The sequence below is a fragment of the Macrotis lagotis genome, chromosome X (assembly GCF_037893015.1).
Source record: "Macrotis lagotis isolate mMagLag1 chromosome X, bilby.v1.9.chrom.fasta, whole genome shotgun sequence".
NCBI classification, from domain to species: Eukaryota; Metazoa; Chordata; class Mammalia; order Peramelemorphia; family Peramelidae; genus Macrotis; species Macrotis lagotis.
Window position 1 is genome coordinate 701,025,455 of NC_133666.1, and position 26,316 is coordinate 701,051,770.

General features: G+C 39.0%; 1 protein-coding gene across 1 annotated transcript; it reads right to left on the minus strand.

The window, feature by feature from the left end:
* Positions 1-25,539, minus strand: LOC141499662 (vomeronasal type-2 receptor 26-like). Its single transcript, XM_074202314.1, has 6 exons — positions 25,328-25,539; positions 21,865-22,156; positions 16,473-17,276; positions 12,671-12,898; positions 10,660-10,783; positions 1-968 (listed from the first exon to the last, which is right to left on the minus strand). The coding sequence occupies exons 1-6, from the start codon at positions 25,519-25,521 to the stop codon at positions 1-3; spliced, it is 2,610 nt and encodes an 869-aa protein (XP_074058415.1). The 5' UTR covers positions 25,522-25,539.
* Between the last annotated feature and the right edge of the window lie 777 nt (positions 25,540-26,316).

Consider the following 26,316-nt stretch of genomic DNA (forward strand, 5'->3'; position numbering starts at 1 on the left):
TTATTTAAATCGTTTATGCCTCTGGAAGGAATTGTCAGGCAATGACCTCGAATAAGTTCTGCCCTTTGAACCCATTTTTTTCTTTATCCCTTCTTGGGTGTTCCTTTCTGGTTTCAGCAGGATCACATAACACTTGGGAATAAAGATGCAGCCCAGTAACCCAGCACTGGAGGCAAGGATGGAGAAGATCTCCACAACAACCATGGCCTTGCCCTTGGTGCTCTGGTATGTGGGGAGGAAAGATAACCACACACTGCAGAACACCAACATACTGAATGTGATGAGCTTGGTTTCATTGAATGTATCAGGTAGGTTTCTGGCCAGGAAAGCCACAGTGAAGCTGCCCATGGCTAGGAAGCCCATGTAGCCCAGGACACAGTAGAAAGCAATATCAGAGCCCTCATTACATTGAATAATGATGTAACTAGGTTCAGAGTGTGAATCTATATCTGGAAAGGGGGGAGAAGTTCCCAGCCAGATGCCACAAAGAATCACTTGAATCCCAGAGCAGATGAGGACAATAGAGTTGGATATCCTAGATTGAACCCACATCCTGATTCTACTCCCTGGCTTTGTTACCCTAAAGGCTAGAACCACTATAATGGTTTTTGCCAAAATAGAAGACACAGCCACAGTGAACACAACTCCAAATGTTGTTTGTCTGAGGAGGCAGGTAGCTGTGGTGGGACGGCCAATGAAGAGCAAAGAGCAGAGGAAACAGAAAATGAGAGAGATGAGGAGAGTATAACTGAGAGCTTGATTGTTGGCCTTGACTATGGGAGTCTCTTGAAATTTCATAAACACCCAGAGAACCAAGGCAGTCAGAAGAGAGAAGAAAATAGCTATCGATGCCAGAGTCATCCCCAAAGGCTCTACAATGTCCAGAAAGGTTATAACCTTGGGGAAGCACTGATCTCTGTCCTTATTGGGATACTTATCTTCTGGGCACTTCACACAGTGGTCCACATCTAAAGAGGAAAAGATTCTATTCAGATTCTGTCTTCTGCTGGAGGTCATTCCCAATTTGGGCTGCTCTTCAGTAGCCTCCTCTCAGATTAACTCACAGCTCCTCTGAATATATCTATGTTACCCTGTTATTATTGTATCCCCATGAAAAGGTGGACTCCCCATTTAAACCTGGGTACTTTTTTTGTATCCCCCAACATGGAGCACAGTGTATGACATTTGGTAAATACTTGATGAATCCTACTTCCCCTTCCATAGTATAACTAGTGCACAATTTGCTGGTGGTTGTTTGTATTTAGATTGGCTTCAGGCATAATGTAGGGCCCTAGGAAGACGATTCTAGAATTCTCAAAGTGTGGGAAACTTCAGGAATTCATTTGTTCCATAGGATAGACTATAGTAGAATTCTTTCAAATATTTTGTTAGCATCTAAAGAAAATTAAGTCTAGTGCTAATTTCTGTGAGACTCTGTCATGAATTTAGTCATCTACAATTAGAGGACTTAAAGAATCTTTTTTTTGTTTTCTCTTGTACATTTCAGATCTTTTTATGATCAAATATGACTTCATTACACTTCAGTAGCTGAGCATTTGATATTTTGTTATTTTTAAAATAAGATTGTCATTTTATTAATATGGTAAAATTACTCATTAGTGGACCCAGCCTTGGATTGAACTTGCCTTCCATTGTGAGGAATGTTCCAGGTCCCCTTTCTTGACCCAGTTTGTCCCAGATCATTCTAATAAGACATTTTTTTCCTTTTTTCCTCCTGCATAATTGGCATTCTTTTCTGTGCTCCTATATTGTTTATTTTAAATTTTTATTTGTATTTGCATAATAATTTCTTTTGCCTCTGATTGTATGTGACTCTGGAATTGATTGAAACTGGTCTTTTAATTGCACCTTAGTTAAAGCTTTGCTGAGGAATGCTTACTTTTGTAATTTTAGCACAGAATGGATAACTCCTTTTTTTGGATTATTCTTATTTGTATATTTGTGCTTTGTGTATTGTGATGATTTTATCTTTGAGTGTTCACCTTTAAAATGGAAGAGCTGTGTGGTAAGGGCAAAGGGCATAGGAGCAGTTCCTGTCAATTCACCCCAAGAACAAATATGTGCCTTTCAAATGTATAAGAAATGTCTTTGACTGTCTTTCATAGTGACAGAATTGAGTTGATTTGACTAGTGATGACCCCACATTTTTCTTGCCCCATGGGGCAGCTTTGATAAGATCCAATTAGAGTGTTTCAGGCAAAACTGATGTATAAGGAAATGCAGCATCATGAATGGAACAGATACAATAAATGGGACTCAAAGATAAGGGAAAGAGAGCAGAGGTCTGGATTAGAATCAATGAAAGAAAGGATTAAATCATTTGAAAATCTTTACATTAACAATTCCCAAACTAAGCAGCTACCTAACCTATACCCAACTTTACCAAAAGACTCCACCACTTTCCCAGCTTCTATGTTCCTTTTCAAGGTGCAAGTTAAAATTCTTCTGACGGTGAGGGGGACTCTAAGAATAAAATGACTTGATCACAACCCATAGTGAAGGTTATAGTCAAAGGATATCCCAACCACAGGGAGGATCCCATAGTCTTTGCTAAGCAGTTCTGATTCATTTTGTATTCATACAGACCTGGGTATCTGGTTTACTTCAACTCGTTGTTGCCCTAGTTGGGAAAGGGAAGGCTAAGGAATGATGTCAAAAAGTTGGTTGGAGGGACTGCTAGGTGGTGTAGTGGATAAAGCACCGGCCCTGGAGTCAGGAGTACCTGGGTTCAGATCTGGTCTCAGACACTTAATAATTACCTGGCTGTGTGGCCTTGGGCAAGCCACTTAACCCCATTTGCCTTGCAAAAAAAAAAAACCTAAAAAAAAAGTTTGTTGGAAAGAGCCAGAGAGAACCTTAAGATAGATTGGAACATGGAGGACCAAGGTAAAGAGCATTAATCAACTTGCCTAAGTTATAGGAGAGAGTTGAGTTCATACCCTCAATCCATTGATTTAACAAAGATCATAGATATTAAACAGAACCCTGGGGAATCTGTCTAACTAATTTTGTGACAGACTTGTACAAGCCTTTGATGTCAAAAGCTCCAGCATGATAGTGCAATGGGGTAGGTTCAGTTTCTTATCTACTTTGTTAATAATTTTCACACCCCTATCCCATCTCTAATCAATTAAATAGATGATTTCTGATTGGCAACACTGTGACACCAAGTTCCTCCTTGAGACCAGTCATTCTAGTAGATCATGATGAAATTAGTAAAGGGGAACTTAGAGAAGCTAGAAAAAAAATGTTCCTTATGACTCCTTTGCAGCTTCAGTAGGTCACCCCACTACCCCCGCCCCTGTACAATCAGAAGTCACGCCCCTTCAATCAATCCAGGAGTTTGTTTTTACTATAAAAACCCATCCATTGGAGGACAGAATGAAAGCTGAGGGTTGGGGTAGTTACTGAAAAGAAACAGAGGAAGCACCCTAGAAAGTACTGAGGAACCCAATACAAAGAACTCAGCATGACTCAACTGGAGGGAGGATTTATAAGAGGGTGGCAAAAGGAGGGGGCTATACAGAGCATGCTCATTATTTCCATGACACCTGTTAGAGATGCTTCCTTGCTCATTCAGAGAGAAGAGTTGTCTATTCTAGTTGACACCAGTGGCACTTTTTCAGTTTTAAACAACTCGGCCTCCCCCTTCTCAGTTCCTCTCTATTCCTTCCTCAGTAATTGCCCCCCCCCAGTCAAGAAAATATCTCAATTGTGGAGATCATTGCAGCCCCTTTCTCAGAACTTTTCTCCCTTTGTATTGGAAGGATTGGCATCTTCAGTCCCTTTGTTCAGGTCCCTGAGGCCCCCAGTCCTAGCACTTAATCTGCTCCATTTACAAGTCATTCTTACATTTGACCTAAAGTTGCTCCTTCCCCGCACCTTTCATCCCTGACACCCTCCTGTGTCTCCATCCCTTTAGGTCTTCTTTCTCTTAACTCCTCTTGAGCATCTGACTTAACCAATTTCCTTCCAGCTTGTTTCCATCAGATGCTATCAATAGTGAGTCACTGAGTAGTGCCCCACCTGTTGCTGTGAGTTAAATCTATCTAAACCCTGACCCTCCTTATGGCAATACCTACTCAGCCTATCTGCCTTATCATCCTCTTAACACACACATCCATAAGGCTGGTGGATGGGGCTGTTAACTTGGGCAGGATCTCTGAGCAGTTAATGCTGTTGTAGTAATCTGAGCATCCATCATCCCAAACAGCCATACTCTACTTAGGCTTGTACCACCCTGGGCCACTCACTTCATGATGATTGATCTTTTTGGAGCCTCAGTTTTGATTGCCCCTGAAAGCCAATTCATTTTTGCTTTCACCTGGGAGGCCAATACACCTGGACTGTCCTTCCCCAGGGATCCAGTGAGTTGTCATTCTATTTCTTTCAGATATTAAAACAAGATCTCTCCTCTTTAGATTTTAAGAATTCTTCCCTCCTCCAGGATGTTGATGACCTCCTCTTTTGTTCCCCCTCCCAAGATATTTTTGTATAGTTCCTTAATGTTTTATCAGCTAGAGGTCATACAATAATTATCTCAGAACAAACTCCAGTCTCCTTCCCCCTCTCTAAAGTTCCTAGGAAACCAAGACTCCACCTTAGGCTTTTGCTTAGACTCACCCTGTCTTAAAACTATCATTCGGTTCTCATACCAAGTGTCAATTCGGTGCCTTTCTTGGTCTGTCATCTCTGAACCCTTCCTGCCCCTTTGTGACCTCCTCTAGTATTCTGTACCTGGGTCATGATTTCTTTCCCTGAAGCTCCAAACTCCTTTGAATCTCTGAAGTCAAGCCTCTACCATCCACTAACTCTAGGCCCCCAGTTTGATTTTATTCACCTTCGAGGAAGGAGGGCATGCAGTTGGTGAGCAGACACAAAAAACAGGATGAAAACATTTGGCTTGTGGGATACTATAGTAGAACTCTGAACATGTTGCAAAAGCCCTCACAATCTGTCTCTGGGCAGTAGTGGCCACAACTGTCCTTACTTCTGCCACTGGGGACATTTGTCTTGACTGTCCCTTAATGTTCCATGTTCCACATGACATTGAAATGCTCCAAAATTCATTCCATATTCAGTTTTTGTCCTCTAGCAGGCTAGGCAACCTGGAAGTGACTTTGTTTTCCAAGCTTAATCTGATTATCAAAAGTGTAAATACAGTCGATCCTGGCACCTATGGAATTGAAGCATGTGCATGAGACTTTAGATCATGACTGTGAAATTTATGTGAATGTCTTGATTCCCTTTTCTCCCTTCTCCCCAGGAATTTCCCAAATTCCTGAGGGATTAGCTCCTGTTGCACAGGCCCTTATGAAACTTCCATTTGAACCATAAGTATGGCCTTTCTAATTTATTCATCTTGCCCCGAAGGCCCACCTAAGCCTAGTAGCCTCACAAAAGAAGAAATAACTAGAGCCAAGAAAAGAATGCTTACCACAAACCAGAAAAAAACATCGAAAGAAGAGATGTAAGCTTTTTTTAGGTTTTTGCAAGTCAAATGGAGTTAAGTGGCTTGCCCAAGGCCACACAGCTAGGTGATTATTAAGTATCTGAGGTCAAATTTGAACTCAGGTCCTTCTGACTCCAGGGCTGGTGCTCTCTCCACTGAGCCATAACCCCCCAGAGAGATGTAAACTTGATGAAACTATAGCAACTATGGATTGATCTAAACAGAGTTGTAATACTTCCTAAGATCTTATCCTACTACCCTGTGGTAGCACATTTTCATTCATTCAGCCATGGGGTACTCAACAAGCTAGTGGAATTTGCCTGAACACATTGGTGGTGGAGTTTCCACAAGGCTAGGGTCAAGTCCTATGGAATGTGTCCCACTTGCCTAAGCACAATGCTTCTAAGTCTTTGAAGCTAGTCCATAGAGAGCTACCTCTCCTGTTTGTACCCTTTGAAAGCTGGCAGATGAACTTCATTCAACTGCCACCTGTTGATGCTTTGAGTGTGGCTTGTATATTCTGGTGGGTGGAAATCTTCCTCTGTCAAACTGCCATACCTTTGGGATAGCAAAAATCAACTTGGGAAAAAGTCACTCCATGATGGGGGGGGGTCCCCAAGGAACAGCAATAGAGGTACCCAGTTTATATAGGTTTCATTAGTTGAGCTGCTTTCATCAGTCAGTTACTCAGCACCTCCATTATGCCTGTCACCCCCACTCATCAGGAATGACAAAGAGGTAATGGAATATTGAAAATCTTCCTTGCAAAATTATCTGAGGAGTTAGGTATCCTCTGCTCCCAACTCCTTCTGTAGTGATGCTAGACACTAGATCTAGCCCATTTGGTTCCCAAAAGCTCAGTTCCTATTAGATAGTTACAGCCCTCTACCACTGTAACATAGATGGGAAGCATAGCAGGCAAAGGCTTCTTCCTATAGTACTGTATTGGGTTGCTTCAGAAAATATTAGTGGCTTACCAGCTTGTTTCATAATCCCATTATTTAGAAATTCCAACTGAGACTCAGTCCCTGATCCTATCTGTTGCCTGAGTCTACTGGAAATGCCATCCCTGGAAACATTGCTTGGAGCCACAGTGGAAAGATCCCTTTGAAGTATTGCTCACCAGTCCTACTTCTGCCAAACTCTGGGGAGGAGTGTGCTGCCTCCATCTGACACATCCCAAAAATGGCAGGAACACCTGCTCGAATTGTGGAATCCTCAGGTAGCCTGACCTTAAAAATCATATGGAGTCCAAAGTAGTCAACATCTCAGGCAGACTTTCAAAAGCCCCCCAGGGTGAGAAGAAGATGATAGAAGATGAAGACCACTGAACCAAGAACGCACATGTGGGTTGAGGTTTACAGTTACTCCATCTATAAACTAAGCCTTTTTTTCTCTTTTTTTGCTAATGTCCTCACAATCTTAATATTTGTAGAAGTAGCAATTTTTGTTTCCAAAATGCCTAAAGGTATTTAAGTTCTAAATTGAAGTTAATAATATTTTGCTATTTAAGGTAAAAAAATCCCTGGGACTATCATTTGCTTTGAGCTTTAATTACCAGGATAATTATCTGAATTGTCATAAAGCCAATAAGAGAAAATGGAGAGAATTATAGAAAATGCAAAGGTTGATGTCAGTGTCTGAAAAAGATTGTAGGGACCACTTGGGACATGGCCTAAAAAGGATTGTCTTGACTCTCTTTTCTCATTGTGCTATTTCCTTTTAGGAAAAGGAAAAATTCCCCACCTGTAATTCTGAGCCTTGCCTTTTACAGTCTATATTACATAATTGGGCATCAGATATGATTCATTTCTGGCATCAAACAGTTAAGGGAGTCCCCCATGTTATATGATAGCTTTGTCCCTCATTTTCCTCTTAAGGCAAATTTCTATAATCAAGAAGTTTTGTAGATAAAACACTAAACTATTAAAGAATAGATTGATACTTGACTATCTGTGAGTTACTCCCTAGACTGATGGATCTCTTCCTTATTTGCCTTGCCATCTAGAACATTGAATTCACTTTGTAATTCATCTGTTTTAAAAATAAAACAAAAAAATCATATTTCAGATGAATTTTTCTCATCAATCTTCAGGGTCATCCAACCTTTGATCAAAAAGAGAGAATATGAGGGCACTTATGATTTTCATATTCGTCAGTATATGTGTGATGAATATAGTAATAATTTAGATTTTTCAAAGCTCTATTTCTCCAACAGACTCTGACTTGGTAGTCAGAGACTCACAATGAAGCTTAGAGTTATTGATCAACCTGACAATGACTACACTCCTATGCCCATACTATGCCTGTGTACATTAAGTGAAGTGAATCAAAGGCTGAAAAACCTATCCCTGTCACAGAACTCTGGTTCTGTACCCAGCACCATAATGACCTCTATAATCTGAAGCAAATTAACAGCGATTTCCATAAGACTCAAGAACACCTACATTTCTTGCACTCTTGGATTTGCCGTGACAAACTGCTGAAACCCTACAAGTGATCGTGTTGTCATCCACCTTCCCCCTTCCATTACTACTGTGATTTTTGTATACAAGCCCTGTCTTTATTGCAGTACAAGGAACTTTCCTTGAGAGAATTCTAGATTTGCAAATGGCATTGCTCATTCTGAAATTAACTAATTGGACCACTAATTGATTATTGGGACCCCTGGCTCTGGCCTGCTCTGTTTCACCTCTAGTCAGGCCCAGGTTAGAGACTAGTCCAGTAAAATTCTCTGAGCAGTCATCCTAAACACCCATACTCTGCTTAAGCTTGCATCACCTCCCTAGGCCACTCACTTCATGGTGGCTGATCTTTTTTGGAGCCTTCTTTTCAATTTTGATTGCCTCTGAAAGCCAAAGAGCATCAAGTAAGGTAATATTTACAAAGTATTTGCTACCACTGTTGCTGCACTGCTGTGGCTTGTCCTTTGTTTTCAAAGACCACAACATCGTGGAGGTGATGTCATGGCAAGGCCATCAATTGAATTTGAATGACGGTGTGCTGGGCTAAGCCACCAGTCTCACTTTGTTCTCCAGGGCCAAATAGGTCTAGTGGCTAGATAGGAAATTAGAGATGGCCCTGGAGGAGAGACAATCAGGGTTAAGTGACTTGCACAATGTCACACAGCTAGTAAGTGGCAAGTCTCTAAGATCAGATCTGAATTCAGATTCTCCTGATTCCAGAGCCAGAGCACCTAGGAACTTTTAAGAATGCTATAGATGCTAGTTATCATGATTTACCAATGCAAGTAGGGAGGTGTCTTTTCGGAAAAGTATAGTCTTAGAGTAGTGAATCTACAATCTGGTGTCCACAGATCTTCAAGTAGGTTTCAGGGTATATTTCATAGCATTCATATATTTGGATGCAATTCATATATATATTAGATATAATACATATATACACATGCATGTGCATATGCATATAAACATGTGTATTTGTATATTTATGTGTATATATGTATATAGACATATTTTACATATATATGTTTCCCAAGTCCATCTAAAATTTAGCATTTTCTTTTCTTTAAATAAAAGAAGCTGTACTCAGAAAAGAGTTCCTAATCTTCACAAGTTGCTACAAAATGGTAAAGAAACTCTCTTTCATAGTGTTGTCTTGGGCACAATGGCTTTAGCTGATTTGCCCTGGGATTTAAAAGTCGTATGTAGAGAACCAAGGTCTTGTGGACTCCAAGACCCTTTCTGCAGGACTTATGATTGTAATGATCATTGTAATGTGTGTTGTTCCCCCTTGAGAGCCCCTGTTGCCATCTGTTTTTCTGTGTCTCGGATTTGGTTTCTTAATTGTAGAATATGCTGAATAGAAAAGAGAGGAGACATGGTTCTCAGCCTTGGCAGGTTCTACATCAAATCTGGTTAAGTCAGGTTACCTCTGTAGGGTTTGTAAATAAAATGAGACATTGAAAAAGATGATGACTAAGGTTGATTCCACCTATGATATTCTATAACTAGTCCATCAGTTACATTTCCCTTGATTAGTATAGTCTATTCAGCTGATTTGGGGCAGGGGGAACTATTCCAATAAATTCCAGAAAAGAGCGAACACTTTTTAGCATTGTCTCTTCCACCCAGAGGAATTCCTATCCTTCCAAATCTACTCTTAAAGTAAGAATTACCCATGCCATTAAAAGTATCCCTGCCCTATCCCTCATTTTCAATTTTCAGTTTTCACTCACCACTTGCCTGACAAGACTTCTCTCTCAAATTCTTTCCTTCCTGATAAGATGATTTTCCTTCCAAGATTCCAGTCATTAGTTTAAATCCCCCATCTTCAAGTTATTCTCCGCTCACAGACTCTTAGGTAGAACTTCTCTGTTTTGAGTTGTAACAGCCACATCAACCTTTTTGCCTAGGCCCCTTTCACCTGGGATTACCTGCTCTAGCCCTACCTGGGGCAAATTCTTGTCCTGAACTTTCTATCCAAGCAGATACCTGAGATTCTGTGCCCGGTATCATTTTTATCATACCACATGAAGACATATTCAGCTGTTAGCCACCTTCATGCAGAGATGTAAAGGAACATTAATAATTGGCTTCTTAAAATACATACCCATCACATATTATATTATGAGCATATTGTATAACCTAGATAACTAATTAACACATTAGGAGATAGAGTAAAAATCAAATTCCAAATATTTCTCCCTATGCAACACTCTAGATAAGCAATAAAGACATTAATCACTATTTTGTAACATTAGCTGATGTTTCCTGTTTTAAATCCTTACACTGAAATTTTAACATTGGCCTCTGAGAGATGAATGTGAGCTGGCCCCAGGATAGCCCTATTCTCTGTCATTATGCTCAGTCCCAGGATGAGGACAATGGCTCATGATCCACAAAGGGATAGAAGAAGATATCAGTTTAAATGAATACATGTATGTATAGATGTGTATAAATGTATATATGCTCGCTCAAAACTCATACAGATTTATATCTAGAGACTGTTGCTTATAATTTCCATGATGTTGGGCTGACAGGTATCCTACTCTGGTTGTGCATCGGTATTTCCTCCTATGTGTCAGATCTATCTCAGACCTTTACCCTGATTTTTCGTGGCAGTTACTTGGGCAGAGACATTCCTCTGAGTTGAATGAGTCCGCTAGCCAAACCCCATGCTGCTCTTTGCCAGAAGTCTTATAGGAGAGGTCACCTGTATAACCTTACCAGTTTGATTGGAAATCTCCCCCTCTGGGCATTGGGAACATCTGAAGCAGCAGACAGGTTTTCCTTCCTCACTTGTCTTCCGGTATCCAGGGCCACAGCTGTTACTGCACACAGACTGGGGGACCTGAGCCATTAACGGGAGAATGGAAAGCACATCATTAATTAAAGAGATATTTATAGGCCAAAAATATTTTCTGTAAAATAGCTTTGATCATTCTACATGTGTCAATGGTTATCACTAATGAAATGTTCAGTGAATTTTCTTCCTATTGCTATTTCTGTCCCCCGCTGTTTGAAAATTGTTGATCTCTGGGGACTAGAATCATGTCATTTATAAAATGAGAGCTTTAGATGTTTTGTCTTAGGACACATATTCATTCATTACTGCTAAATATAGTCCAATGGTAATGACCCCCAAGATGCTGAAAGGCTGGATATCATCCAAAATTAAATTTCTCTATGTAGAATATAAGAACCATAAACATATAGGATGGGAGTGAATTGACTGTTCCATAATAGGCCAATGATATTCATCTCCCTAGAGTGTAAAGATTATGTTCTGCCTGTTGCTAGTCCATGTGTAAAAAGCAGCGATACTTGTTTCCAGAAAGGGATGATGAGTGATGAAAAGGTTCTGTTCTCTATTACAGGCAATCCCTGATCTTCTCTGTCTGCATTCTTCTTATTATGTGAAAAAGAGGTGCTATTTGATTTGGTCCTGAGACATAACAGAGAAGACATTAAAACGACAACAAATGGCCAAGTTAATTTTTCTTTCTCTTTCGGTGAGAGATATTCTGTGAGCAATAGGCTCAATTTTTTTAGAAACTATTTTACATTTGAGTCCCTCACCCTCAATTGGTATAGGGAAGCATGTGGCCCCAAGTGTTGCATAGGGAGAAATATTTGGAATTTGATTTTTCTATATCTCCTAAGTAAATTTCCCTTCATTAAAGCTAATCAATTTTAATTGTTTACATCAAATTGGAACACTAGTTTCTGGCAATTTATATTTGGAAAAGCAAACAAAAATTGGAACTTGAAGCAACTGTTAGTGAAAATATCATCATGACCCCTCAAGATTACTTTGGAGTCCAGAACATGAGATTGTAGCCTTGGACTAAAGGTCATAACTCATTAATGTGAGAGATTAGATGGGCCGAGATACTTTAGAGTTTTATAAGACCTAAAGCACTATAGAGATGGAGTTTATTAGAATTCACTTGGGGGTGGCTAGGTGGTACAGTGGATAGAGCACAGGAGTCAGGAGTACCTGAGTTCAAATCCAGCCTCAGACACTTAATAATTATCTGTGTGGCCTTGGGCAAGTCACTTAACCCCATTGCCTTGCCCCCCCCAACCTAAAAAAATTAAAAAAGAATTCACTTGGAAATTTTTCCAATTTTATAAAATATAGGCAATAGTGATGTTCTTTTCCATCAACAGAAAACTTGTCACAGTAGCTCAAATTTAATTTTTTTTTAGATTTTTCAAGGCAATGGGGTTAAGTGGCTTGCCCAAGGCCACATGGCTAGGTAATTATCAAGTGTCTGAGGTCAGATTTGAACTCAGGTAGTCCTGACTCCAAGGCCGGTGCTCTATCTACTGCACCACCTAGCTGCCCCTCAAATTTAATTTTAACTCAACTGAAATGAGTAGAAATTTCCACATTATTCATGAAGATGTGGGGAAGTGAATGAGAACACTAGCTTTGGGGTCAGAGGGTGTTGGGTTAATCAAAAGTTTTCTGGGCCTCTGTTTCCTTATCTGTCAAATAAAAAGGCAGTCAAGATGACATTTAAAGTTCTTTCCTTTTCTATCTCCTATAATTCTAACTTTTGCAATGCTTGAAAATACCTACCTGGTGGATTATTTTTCCATTTTGTTTGGCCAAGATTTTGCTGAAATGGCAAAAGAGAAAAAGGAGCTGGCAAGATTTTCTAATGAAAGAAGGGGAGTGAGACTTGCTCTTATGACTGAACATATAAATTGATTTGAAATAATCTCTGACCTTTGAATCTAGCCATCCCCAGTCAATGGCTTCCTCACAGATGGTGAAATCTTGACCCGGTGAAGCTTGAGGAATAAATTCACCCACTTTCACTAGAAATTCAGTATCATTTAGAAATGTCATATAATTCCTTATGTCATAGTGAGCCTCAGGGTTCCCTTTTTCATCCATAAACACCTGATCACCAGCACTGTTGTTAAATTGAATGTCCTTTAGAAAAGAGTGGAGCTGAAAAGAAAAAGAAATCTTTGTCATTTCTTGGCATCTAAAGCCAAAGTTCTCAGAGATAAGACCTGTACAGTATGCTGTAGATGCAAGCGCTGGTGAACCAAGGGATGTGCCCTGATGTAGAGAGATGATACAAATGTATTGGAATTTGTTCTTGCATCATTTTTATCTGTAGCTGACCTTGGGCAAGTTATTTATCTTCTCTTAGCTGTACTTGTCGCCTCTGTAAAATGAAAGAATACCTAACAAGATTATATCAAAATCCATTGTAGATCTTAAAATCCTAGAAAAATGACAGTTATGTTACTATTCTTAATTGTTTTCCTTACATTCCATTATTCCCCATGAAACCTAAAAGGGGTAACAGAACAGGAAATGTGTTCTCTGTGGAGGAATCTGTGATTACACAGGAGGTGCTTTGGGATATGGCATGATCTGGAGGGATTTGCTCATTCTTGCATGTGACCTTGGAATGAGTATTTTATTCAAAATATTCAAAAAAAGGTTAGAGCATCAATTTGATCACAAGTTATAAATAGTCAAATTGAACCTTAAGTTGTAATCAATCCTAAGACCTCTCCTTAGTCCTCAGAATTCACAGAATTCGATCATTTAAAAATCTCTGACAGTAGTTATCTAATTTAAATTCCCATTGTGTTGTTGGTGTTCAGTTGTTTGTCATGTCCAACTCTGTGGTCCCATGGATCATGCCATTCTATCCTCCATTATCTCTCCAAGTATGGCCAGCTTCATGTTTATTTTTTCCATGACATTATTGATGGAGCACCAGCCTCTGCCGCCATACTCCTTTCCTTTTATCTTCAGTCTTTCTCAACATGAGAGTCTCTTCCAATGAGACTCATCTTATTTTGAAGCTCAAAGAACCTAACTTCTTTCCAAATGTTAAAGATCATCCTTACCAGGTCCTCAAAATGATAGTTGTTGAACTCTTAAGTCTGCGTTTATTCTAAACTTCCTAAAGCAACAGAGAAGGGTTCCAGATGGTCCAAAGGGCTATTATATTGTTCCTAGGCATAAAACAAGTCAACTATCATAACTATTATTTATTTGTACTTATGTACCTTATATGTATGATCTCGATCTCTAGCTCTATCTCTCTAGCTCTGTATCTACGTTTCTTCTCTTCTCCATTAGAAGCTAACTTTCTCCAAGGCAGGGACTGTTGCTTTTCTTTTGTAGCCCTTGCTTAATATAGTAAATGCTTAATAAATGGTTATTGATTGAATGACCTGGAAGTAACAATTATTAGATTTTTTGTACTTGTGTATCTGGGGTCTAATACTCAGTGTCTGGCATATAGGAAGGTAGATATTCATTTAAATAGCTGTTCACTGATTAGCTTGTAAAGAATGGAAGACTTTGAGTCTTTTCATTTGCCTAGGAAAAGTCCAGAAGAGAAAAGGAACTTTCCTTATAAAGCATAGCTTGTTATTGTCTCTTCTCCCCAGCTATTCATCCACATAGAACAGGAGCATTTTGGAATTTTAAAAGAAAACGGACACCTCTAAAACCACTGATCATTGGTCAAATTACTATTGCCCGCTTACAACCTAGTCTGCAGAGATAAGCATCTGAAGAATTATTTGGAAGATCAGTTTAAAATATCATGAGGGTTTCTCACTGAATAAGCCCTCTCTTATTGCTTGAGGAGTTGTCAAAGTAAAAGGCCTGGGAAGTGACAAGTTTCAGAGCTGAGTGTCCAAGTCACCAGAACTTGGAAAGTTTCTGCCCACCCACAGCTAAGGGTCTTTACTTAGCAGTAGCCTAGTGGAGAAATGTAACCAAGCCTGTAGTTGGAGGTGGTGAAAAATACAGCTTTCATCAAGGAACAGTCTCAAGGGAGACCAACAGCATGTTCTAATCAATAGAGTCACTATATTCTTTGAGAAGCAGCAAGCACAGTCTATTAGTTGATCAATTGAGAAATTAATCCACATGGGGTCCATTTCATGATACCTAAAGGCCAACTGAAGATGCATTCACAAACTGTGTTATAAAGTTTTATTGACCTCTTAATGAAGAAAGAACATCAAGGATCTGAGAAGGTGAAAGTTTTCAGTGAACACATCTATACTTCACTCCCATTGCTCTTTTTTTTAGGTTTTTGCAAAGCAATGGGGTTAAGTGGCTTGCCCAAGGCCACACAGCTAAGTATGTACCAAGTGTCTGAGGCCAGAGTTGAACTCAGGTCCTCCTGACTCCAGGGCCAGTGCTCTATCCACTGCGCCACTCTTTGAGTTTTTTTTTTCACTAAAATATATAATGTCTATTTGTGGGTGAGTGTCTCCTGGTATTCCCAAAGTCAGACAGTTGGAACACTACTCTTTCAGGGGAGATTGAAAGGAAGAGTGATTAAAGGGAATAAAAATGTGCCGAGTTTTAGTCATGGTGAGTTTAAGATGTATACATGAGTTCATTTCAAGACACCTAGTGGCCCGCTGAAGATGCAAAAGTGGAGACCAACAGAAAGCATAGGGCCAGCTAAGAAGACTTAACATTCATCAGCATAACAATGACAACTGAAACCATGGGAGCTATTTATCACCAAGTGAAATATTATAAAAGAGCAGAGAGAAAAGTTGAGGATAGAATGCTAGGGGATGCCCTAGGTCAACCAGGGCCAAGATCCAAAAAAAAAAGCTCTGGAAGATCACCTGATTGATCCAGTCATCCAATGATCATTGTTTTAAGACTCACTTTGGGCCAGGCCCTCTGCTAAATGCGAGAAACATAACTTTGCCCCCAGGAAGGTCACAGTCTTGGGGGAGGAGACAACATGCAAGCAACTTGGACAACAAAATCATCTAAACAGGGAAAATGGAGATAATTGTCACAGGGAAGAGGGATCATTAAGAGTGATTGGAAATAGTCTCCCATAAAAAGCGGAATCTAAATTTGGAATTGAAGGAACAGGGAAGACAGCAAATGTAAAGAAGGAAGGGAAGCATTTCAGTTACAGGGATAGTGAATATGTTTAGAGTAGGGAGATGAAATATTTAGTGTGAGAAACTGGAAAGAGGCCAGTGTCAGTGGATTGGGATACATTACATTGGGGTTTAAGACAAGAAGACTGGAAAGTTATGGAATGAAGGGAAGGCTGGAAGGATCTGAATGCAAAATAGAGGATTTCAATTTGATACTGGAAGTGAAAGGAGAATTGGAGTTAGAATTAATTAAATGAAATGTAAAAGACACAAAAGCAAAATATTTCCCAAGTTAAAAAAATATTTTTCACAATTAGAAGATGGATGAGATCATTTTAATTGGCTATGTAAAAATTAATGTGAAAAAAATCAAGAATTTTTGTTGACTAAAGCTTAATATGTGTTTGCACTGTGCTCAGACAGCGTCCCCCTCCCAATCCAAAACTATCAATGTGAATAAAGACATAACTTCCTGAATATGAATTTTTCAATGGTTTCCTCTTTTTTCATATGCTGTCCTGGTTAGATGGATTGTGAAATGAACAGATTCTATGAGAGAAGAACTGGGAGTTCCATCCAAAATATCAAGAATCAGCAATGGAGAGGACTGATTCTTAAGGGAACCTTACCTGCCAAGGATGAGGCACCCAGCTTTCTTCAGTTTCCTCAGATGCTATCTTTGATTTCATCCGAAGCTTTTCATGAAGAGCCCATGCCAAAGCATACACAGCATTGTAGAGTGTATAACTCAGACCAGACATGGTCATGTCAAAAAGGTATATGGGCAAAGTCTCCAAAGTAGCATTTGGTGCACACTGCTCTACCTCTAGCTTTTCATTACGATCTCTACACCGAAAAACTGACCACCAGAACTCCTTAAGTCCAATGTCCTTTGAATTTTTATTAGGGTTGATTGACCTGAGAAAAGATTTAAATCCAGGAACCTCTTTAGTGTGATATGTAAATGAAAGGGCTCCATAGAAATTGTAATTATCCATATAATTTGGTCTCATGGTGATGTCCCAGTGAGAAGTAGTGATCCACACCTTGTATGTTGGGAAAAATGGAACTTGTGAATGTCTCAAAATCATTAATGAATCTGTATCACCATGAATCACAACTACCTTGACTGGAGATTTCATTATGTTGACCATGAAATTCTTCTCTGACTCTTCATGTCGTCTCTCACTGACAGGGATCTTCTCTGTAAAGGATGCACAGACATCACGCTTTGCCATTTCCCCTGTCACTTCCCAAAGGAATTCCTCACCCCTGAGATCATCTGTGGTCACCAGACCTACCCAGGTCCACTTAAAATGTACCAGTAACTGGACCATGCCCCGAGGCAAAAAGGAGTCCCTGGGAGCCATCTGGTAGAGAGAAGGAAACTGGGTCCTGTCACTCAGGATGGGATCAAAAGGGCCAAAGCTGACCTGAACAATAGAGAAACATGAAAAAAATTGAAATCTGTGAAGGTAGAATTGTGGAAATTGTGGGAATTGCGGAAAATTACAGACTATCATCAAGTCATTTCTTCTTGTGAATGAATGCAGTGAATTTTTGATTACACTCCATTTTCCTGGGGAATTTTAACCAATCCAAATTTCTATTTTTACCCCTCTCATTTAACTATCTTCTTGCGGAGTTCTCTGATTTTCCAGTTATTATTCCTCTAGCTAGGAGGCCTTTGGGATCTTTCTCAAATAGAGTATTATGGGATTGTACTTCATACAAATTGCTTGTTATACTAGAACAGTTGTGTTTTGGTGATACTGATAGCAATATTGTTATAAAAACACAAACATTCAAATCATATGATGTACGTGGCAGAAGCTTATTAAAGCCAAGGTGTTATTCCTATATTTTAAATATATAATGGCTAGATTTAAATATATGTTAATTTTAAACAACTATTAATCACATATGATAGTTTTGTTTAAAATTAATAAAATTATTTTCTCTTTGAAACTAGGACATGTATTTTAAGGACATTTAGAAATAATAATTATTAAAATGTTTTATGGTACATAGTGCTATTTTAATATTTTGAATTGGGGTGGCTAGGTGGCACAGTGGATAGAGCACTGGCCCTGGAGTCAGGAGTACTTGAGTTCAAATCCAGTCTCAGACACTTAATAATTACCTAGCTGTGTGACCTTGGGCAAGTCACTTAACTCTGTTTGCCTTGCAAAAAAAATTTTTGAGTGACATTTAATAGATTCTTATTCAGAGCATTCATCTATAAAAAGAGGCAAACTAGAGCTTTTACAGTGAAGGGGGTAATGGGGTAGGTCTCGGGAAATGCTTGAACCTTACTCTCATCAGCCTCGGCTCAGAGGGAATACATTCAAGTGGACATGGAAATATTTCTTACCCCACAGGTAAGTAGGAGGTGAAGGGCATAAAAGAGGAGGGATTGCTTATAGAAGGAAGTGGATTATGGGGAGGGCAGAAAACACTAAAAAACCATTTTGAGGAGAGACAGGGTGAAAAGAGAGATAATAGAATAAATTGAGGTAGAGGGAAATGCAGTTACTAATAATAAATTTGAAAACATTTTAACAAGCTTCCCTGATAAGGTTCACTTCTTTTGGTAAAAATTATTGAGAAGACTGGCGCAGAGCATGGAAGTAATTGGGCCTAGACCAATATCCAACCCCCCTTTAGGAAGATACGGTCAAAATGGATACATGACATAGATCTAAAATGAGAAATTAGAAGAAAATCAGAAGTCCATGAACACAATTATTTGTCAGACATATGGATAGACAAATCATTTATGAATACACAAGAGTGAGATATAAAATGGATCATTTTGTTACATTAAATTAACAAAGATTTCATGCAAATAAAACAAATGTAGACAAAATAAGAAGAAAAGCAGAAAATTGGGGAAAATTTGTAGAATTTTTTTCAGATAATTGTCTCATATTTTGAATATATAAAAAGCTTCTAATCTATCAGAATATGTCATTCCTCAATTGATAAGTGGTTAAAAGATATGAACAGACAGTTTTCTAATGAAGAAATCAAATGAAAGAATGCTTCAAATTATTATTGATCAGAGAATTGCCCAATAAAACAAACTAAAGATATTTTACATCTCTCAGATTGTCTAAAAATAATAGAAAGGGAAAGTGACAAATATTGGAGGAGAAATGGAAACTTTGGACCATGAATTTACTATAGGTGAAACTGTGAAATGATCTGAACATTTTGCAGAGCAATTTGGAATTATGTGCAAAGAGTTTGATCCAGCAATACCATGACTAGGTCTATTTCCAGAGATGATTAGGGAAAAAGAGGGAAAAGCTTACATATTCTAGAATTCTTACAGCAACTCTATTTGTAGTGGCAAAGAACAGGAAATTGTAGGAATGCCCATCATTTGGGGAAGGACTGAACAGATTGTGGTTATATGACTGTGAAGGAATTCTTCTGTGTTATAAGAATGATGAGTTTGGGGGCAGCTAGGTGGTGCAGTGGACAGAGCACCGGCCCTGGAGTCAGGAGGACCTGAGTTCAAATCCGATGTCAGACACTTAATGATTGCCTAGCTGTGTGGCCTTGGGCAAGCCACTTAACCCCATTTGCTTTGCAAAAAAAAAACCTAAATAAAAAAAATGAAGGAAAGAATGATGAGTTTCATGATCTTAAAAAAAACATGGCAATGAAATTACGAAATTATGAAATATTGAAGAGTCAAATGAGAGCAACCAACAGGATATTATATACAGTACAAGAAACATTGTTTTAAGGACAAATTTGGCCAAATGAGTCATTTTGACTATTATTAACTTCAAAGGACATATAAAGAAGACACTATTTTCATTCAGAGAAAGAACTGTTTAATTGAATTATTATACATACATATATATGTATACATACATATATATACATATATGTGTATATATATATATACACACAAATACAGATATATATATATATATATATATATATATATATATATATATATATATATATACACAAATACATATAGACTTGTGGTGGATTGAGGGAAGAAAAAAATAAATTTACCTGTATAGCTGATTATACATTTAAAGATTAAAATGACTTATGCAAGGTCACACAACTAATAAGTATCTGGGTCAGATTTGTATTCAGGTCTTCCTGATTCCAGGGTTCACACTATTCTATTAGCTCCACCATCTATTTGCCCTAAGTAGCACAGCGGATTGCACACTGTCCTTGGAATCAGGACAGGAGTGCAAATCCAGATTCAGACATTTGACACTTTCTAGTCGTGTGACCTTGAGTTAATCACATAACCCTGATTGCCTTGCATCCAGGGCCATCTCCTGTGATCCTGATTCCTATCGGACCACTGGACCTAGATGGCTCCAGAGGAGAATGTGAGACTGCTGACTTAGCACAGTGGTGCTCAAATCCAATTCATGTGCTTTTCATGGCTTCACCTCCCTTGATGTCATGGTCCTCTTTGAGAATGGAAGACAAGTATCATAATTTAAAGAGAAAATAAAATTTTCAGTTTTATGTGTATTCATTTTTATTATGTCATAGAACTTTTCATTTTATTATATAAACTAAAATTATTTTTTGAAAAAGAAAGAAAATGATTGAATGACTAGATTCCCAGGAGAGTTATTATAGGGACAATTACACTTTGGAATGATGTCACTGGTAAACATTCTAGGAAGCTGTTCTTGGCATTTTAAGTTCCATTAGTGATAATTTCAGGAAAGTCAGATGATGATGGCGTGCTTACTAATCTGGAAATAACAGAAAATTAGGATTGCAGGCTCCAATATGGATATTGTTTATTATGTACCAGTCACTTTATGTCTATATGGTACAAGAGAACCCTTAAAGTGCTATACATATATTTTTTATATATACATATATATGTAATGTAAAATGCTGCACATTATTACTATTGAACTTCTCCAAATCTCATCCATTATTCTTTCCTCCCATCCTCTTAACTGATGACCTTGCTTCATACTTCACCAAAACCATCTTTTAAAAAATTCTCATTCCCTTTCTCCTCCTCCTTAATTAGAACCAATTAGATATCTTCCTTTCCTATTCCTTTCAACAAGAGGAGCCTCGTTAATTGTTATGGTAAACCTCTTGATGCTATCCCATGGCATCTCTGCCAGATTGTCCCCTCTGTTGTTTTCACTCTTTCACTAATGTAATTAACTCTCTTATTCTCAGCTGCTTAGAAATGTGCCCAAGTCCCTTTCCCTCACATCCAAAAAAAGACCCTCATTTCATCCCACCATCATGTCAACTTGGTAGCTGTTGTCTTATAAATCCTCTCTGTTTCATGGCTTAATTCATTGACAATTCATTTATATTCAACATCGCTAGCTCCTCTCCTATCACTTTCTTCTAAAAGCTCTGCATTGTGGCACCTGTGCTGCGACTGAAATTGCTCCCTTAGTTGACAAATTGAATGGACTTTTTCTAACTCTTCATCTATATTGATTTCTCTGTAGCTTTTGATATTGTTAATAATGCACTTCTCCTCGCTATGTCATCTTCTTTTAGTTTTTGTGATGCTACTTTCTTCTGGTTCCCCTGTTACCTGCATGACTGATTCTTATGGTCTCCTGTGTGGCATATGCAGCAGGTTATGATCTCTCACTATTGGTGCCCCATAATGGTCTGTCCTGTGTCTTCATAGGGAGGGTGGATGCAGTGTATGACACAGTGAAATTGCAATCAGTATTCTTAGACACTTAGTTGTTCTGAGACCATGTTCAAGTCAATTAATTTCTTTGTGTTTAAGATGGGGATAATAGCCCAAGCCTCAACAGGATGTTGTGAGGATCAAGTGAGATAATTTTCATAAGAGAGTTTAGCATGGTGTCTGGCACCCAGGAAGTCTTATTTCTTCCTGTACCCCATTCTTTTGGTGGTGCTAATTTCTTCGTCTATAATCTGGGTTATTTGCAATGGGGGTACCTTCTACTCTCTCCTAACTTGGAGTGGTCTGATAAAGGTTTAGAAGATAGCCAGCCCCATATTACCCACCTGGGGGAAGTGGTAGAGCTCCAGTAGGGTCCCCATTTGAACAGAAAGAGCTGAGGTGGCTCCTCCAATGGCGGCCACAAACTTGTCCTGTTCCCTGCAGCTGTAGTTAGGGATGAACTGACTCTGTCCCGTCAGCCACTGCAGGGAGCTCTCCAAGGTCCTCGCATCACTGTGGTAGGCATTGTAGATCTCGAATCCCAGTGAAATGTTGGGCAACAGAGCAGGGTGCCTATTGATCTCCTCCACAGCAAACTTTATGGTCATGGCCTCCTGGAAGTTTTTGTGGAGCCACCTGTGTGAGAAAAGAAATCAGAAACCTCTAGCAAAACATGCAATGAAAATACATTTCAGAAGAAATGACTGCTCATTCATGTCAGGGTTAAAGTTCCTTTTGTCTTCATAATAACAATAACAGTTGTAAGAATAATGACTCAGGTCTCCCTTTCTTTCTCCCCATCTCTTTCCCCTTCTTTTTAAGGACAGAGCAAAACAGAAAGTCTAAGTCACGTAAAAATAGTTAATATGGCTTTTAGTTACTCTTTAGCCAGAAAACCCAAAGTAAAGAGCTTACTGATACCAATATTCCCTAATAGATTTTTGGCCTGGGAATGTTTCTCAATTCAAACCCATTTTTAAGTAAAACCAGATGAGATATCTTAGAGACAGCAACTAAGGACAAGAGAATCCCTCATTCTGCCTCTTCATTCTTGTGTTCACCATCTGAATTTACTTGCAGGAAGCAACTCCTTTTTTGTTCATGAGAAGATGCTTTCCAGGTGTCTGAGATGTGGGGATGTTGTGCCTATTCTCTTCATGCAGTTATCAGTTATTCTCTAAAGGCATACCCCCTCACAATGACTTTACTGGCCTTCTCAGTTACTAATGCCCTCCATCCCACTTACACTTGGTTTTATTTATTCATTCATTCATTCATTCATTCATTCATTTATTTATTTATTTATTATTTTAGTTGGGGTTTTTTTTGCAAGGCAATGGAGTTAAGTGGCTTGCCCAAGGCCATACAGCTAGGTAATTATTAAGTGTCTGAGGCTGGATGTGAACTCAGGTACTCCAGGGCCAGTGCTCTATCCACTGCAACACCCAGCCACCCCTTACACTTGGTTTTCTTTTTTTTTGCTTAGATTTCTTTTATATTTTATATGTATATTTTCTCTTTTCTATTAGAATGTATAGTCCTTAAGGGTAGGAACTATCTCATGTTTATCCAGTTTGTATCACAGGACATGGACACACAGGAGGTGCTTATTAAATGCTGAATTGACTGCTTTCTTTTTAGAATGAGGATCTGCAGAATGAGTTCTTTTGCCTTCATTGAGGATCATAAGGAAATTCATAAGGAAATTTAATAAAGACCATATAGAGCAAAAAGGAACATTGATTCACAGCAGCAGCCAAGACTAAAGCTTCACAGAGATGAGAAGCATTTTTCCTAACTGTAAAGTGAATCATCACTCACCCAGGCAGAGAATAATGAAGGAATAGAAAAGGTGAATAAATACCCTAAATCATGAAGAAAAAGAAGTCTTAAGAGTACAAGAGTTAACTGGGGTATAAGTACTATTATTATCTACATTTTACAGATGAAGAGGCTGAGGCACAGAGAGGTTTAGTGTTTTGCCAAGGGTCACAAAGCTAGGAAGTACCTAGGACTTCTTTTGAACGAATGTCTTTCTGAACCTAAGTAATAGAATTTGTTTCCTTCCTTGGGGCAATTAATGGAGATATAATTATAGAGAAGGGGAAGGAGGAGAACAAATTAGAGAACTGCAAAGCAACTACAACAGTGAAAGAAAGATAGAGAGATGCATGATACATGCAGTCAGGAAGATATTTAGAAAAAAGAGGCCAGATATATCTGACCATCTGATAAAGATCATCTTTCCCCCAAAAAAAATTTACCTTATATAACCAAATTCACAATTTTTTGCCATCTTTTATCTCCTCATCCAATTTACAATGAATAATCCAGTAGAAAAATGGGAATGTGTATTTGTGTCTGGACACATCTCCCCACAAACTGCAGATTCACAGAGGCTTACATTTAAGGCTGCCCTGCAAGACAAATGGTTCCTGCTCTATTTCCTCCTTAGATTGCAATAGGAGCAGACCAGATATAATCCAGTCTCATCCTGGCCATGAGCATGCTGTTTAATGAATCTAATAAAGTCTTGGAAAAAAAGGCTAGAGCCAATCTCTCGGTTGCTTTGAGTTCAACAAAACATTCTTGAAAAACAAAACAAAGCACTGAACCCTAACACATCACTCAAAGGAAAATCAGAGCACTTTACATAACTCTAAGCATGACAGACATTTCACCCTCGGTTTTTTATATCCCTCAGGATTCATGTTTACTCAGAATAAACTTCTGTTCTCCTAAGAAATGTGATGTTAATGATACCCAAATTCCAAATGCAGCACAGATTAGACCGGGCTATAGTCTAGAGCAGACTGACATGAATACATTTTGTCAGTATGAACACGATGGTCAAGAAGAGACCCAAAGGAATGAATGACTGAAAATCCCAGTAACACTCATCTTTGGACCTTCTCCAAGACATGGCCTCTGTGGAAGGAAAGAGATGTTTGGGTGTGTGTGTGTGTGTGTGTGTGTGTGTGTGTGTGTGTGAGAGAGAGAGAGAGAGAGAGAGAGAGAGAGAGAGAGAGAGAGAGAGAAGACAGACACAGAGGGACACAGACATCGAGACACAGAAAGACAGAGAGAAAGATGGAAACATTGAAACAGAGATAAAAACAAAGAGACCGGGATAGAGACTAAAAAAAGAAAATGATAGAGAGAAGAGATATAGAGATCAAGAAAAAGAGGCAGAGAAACAGACTGAAACAGTGATGAAGCTAGACAGTGAGATAGACAGGGAGACAGAGTATGATAGGGACACAGATATAGACAAGAAGCCCTGAGACAGTGTGAGACAGAGAGATAGTTATAGAGATAGAAACCAAGGCAGAGAGAGACATAAAGAGTAAATAAAACAGAGTCAAAGGTACTGAAATAGAGAGAAAGAAAGAGAGACAAAGATAGAAAGTAACAAAGACCATGAAAAATACTATTTCCTCTCTTCATATTTATAAGAAAATCAGAGATAAAAAAAGAAAAAAGATAAAACCTGATTTGCATGGGAGAAAGTTGGAGAGGGGAAGGTTCTGAAAATCCTGGGATAAATGACTCCTTGTTGACTCTTCTTTATTTTGAATTTATTTTTTATTTTTGCAAGGCAATAAAATTAAGTGACTTGCCTAAAGTCACCCAGCTAAGTAAGTATTAAGTGTCTGAGACCAGATCTGAACTTAGGTGGTCTTGACTCCAGGATCAGGACTCTATCCACTGCACCACCTAGCTTCCCCCAACCCTTCTTTAAAAAGAGGATTTTTTTTCTAAAACTTCAGTCAGTGAAAATTGACAAACACACTAACAGGCACTTACTGATGATTCCTACAGTCCTTGTTAGGCTGACTTGTGAAAAGGGCTGCTCCGTTGACATTGATGACCTCCACTGCATACAGAGGAAGAAAGCTTCCAATCACCAGGTCCCCATCTCTGGCAAGGCTGGGGCTGATTTTGGGGAAGCAGATAGGCTCTTCTGCCCTGCATACTGAAGCAGGAAGCTGTAAGAGCATTGTCAAGAGGAGGGTAGGAAGCAGCCAGAAAGTGTCTCTCTTAATATGAAACACCATCTCCCCAAATATCAGCCAAATCCTCAAACCTGGCAGGAGCCAAGGCATTGCTTGACTAGGAGCAAAGTAAACAGTTTGGGTCATTAACTGCTGGAGAAATGACCAGCAACTGAAATATTGCTGATATCCAGTCCTTCATCTAGCTCTGAGGAAACACAAAGGATAATGAATCAGGCCCTTATCTAGGACAAGGACAATGATAGAAGACAAAGGACTGAATTTATAAAGTTTCCCTTGCTGTTTGATAGCACTGTCTCTCAGTATTCTCATGGTTTGATGCTGTCATGGTTTCCTTCTCTTGCCCCCTTTCTCCCAGTCTCCCAAGAGACATCTGGGTCCATCAGGAGCTCTGGGGACTATCTTTGCCTGAAGCATCTCCAGCTGTGCCTCCACATCCAAAGGGGAAAAACAGGAGTGGAATAACATGTTTTGACCTTTCTTTACACGTAAGCAAAGTTCATTGTATAGCTGAAACTTTGAAGTCTCAGTGACCCCTTCTTGACTGGGGATTCTTATGTATGACCATGTCAAAATGGGACTTCAATGACTTTAGGGTTGGCCCATGTTGGTATTTCAATGAGGAGACTCTGGAAGGGGATCCTGGATCTGACTAGATCAGTTAGGATCCAATGTAAACAGACAAGACCAAAGCTTTCCATTTAGACCACTGAACTGAGAACTGACCACTTGTAGTTACGGTGTCTACAAATTCCCTGAGCCAGACACCATGTGTACCAG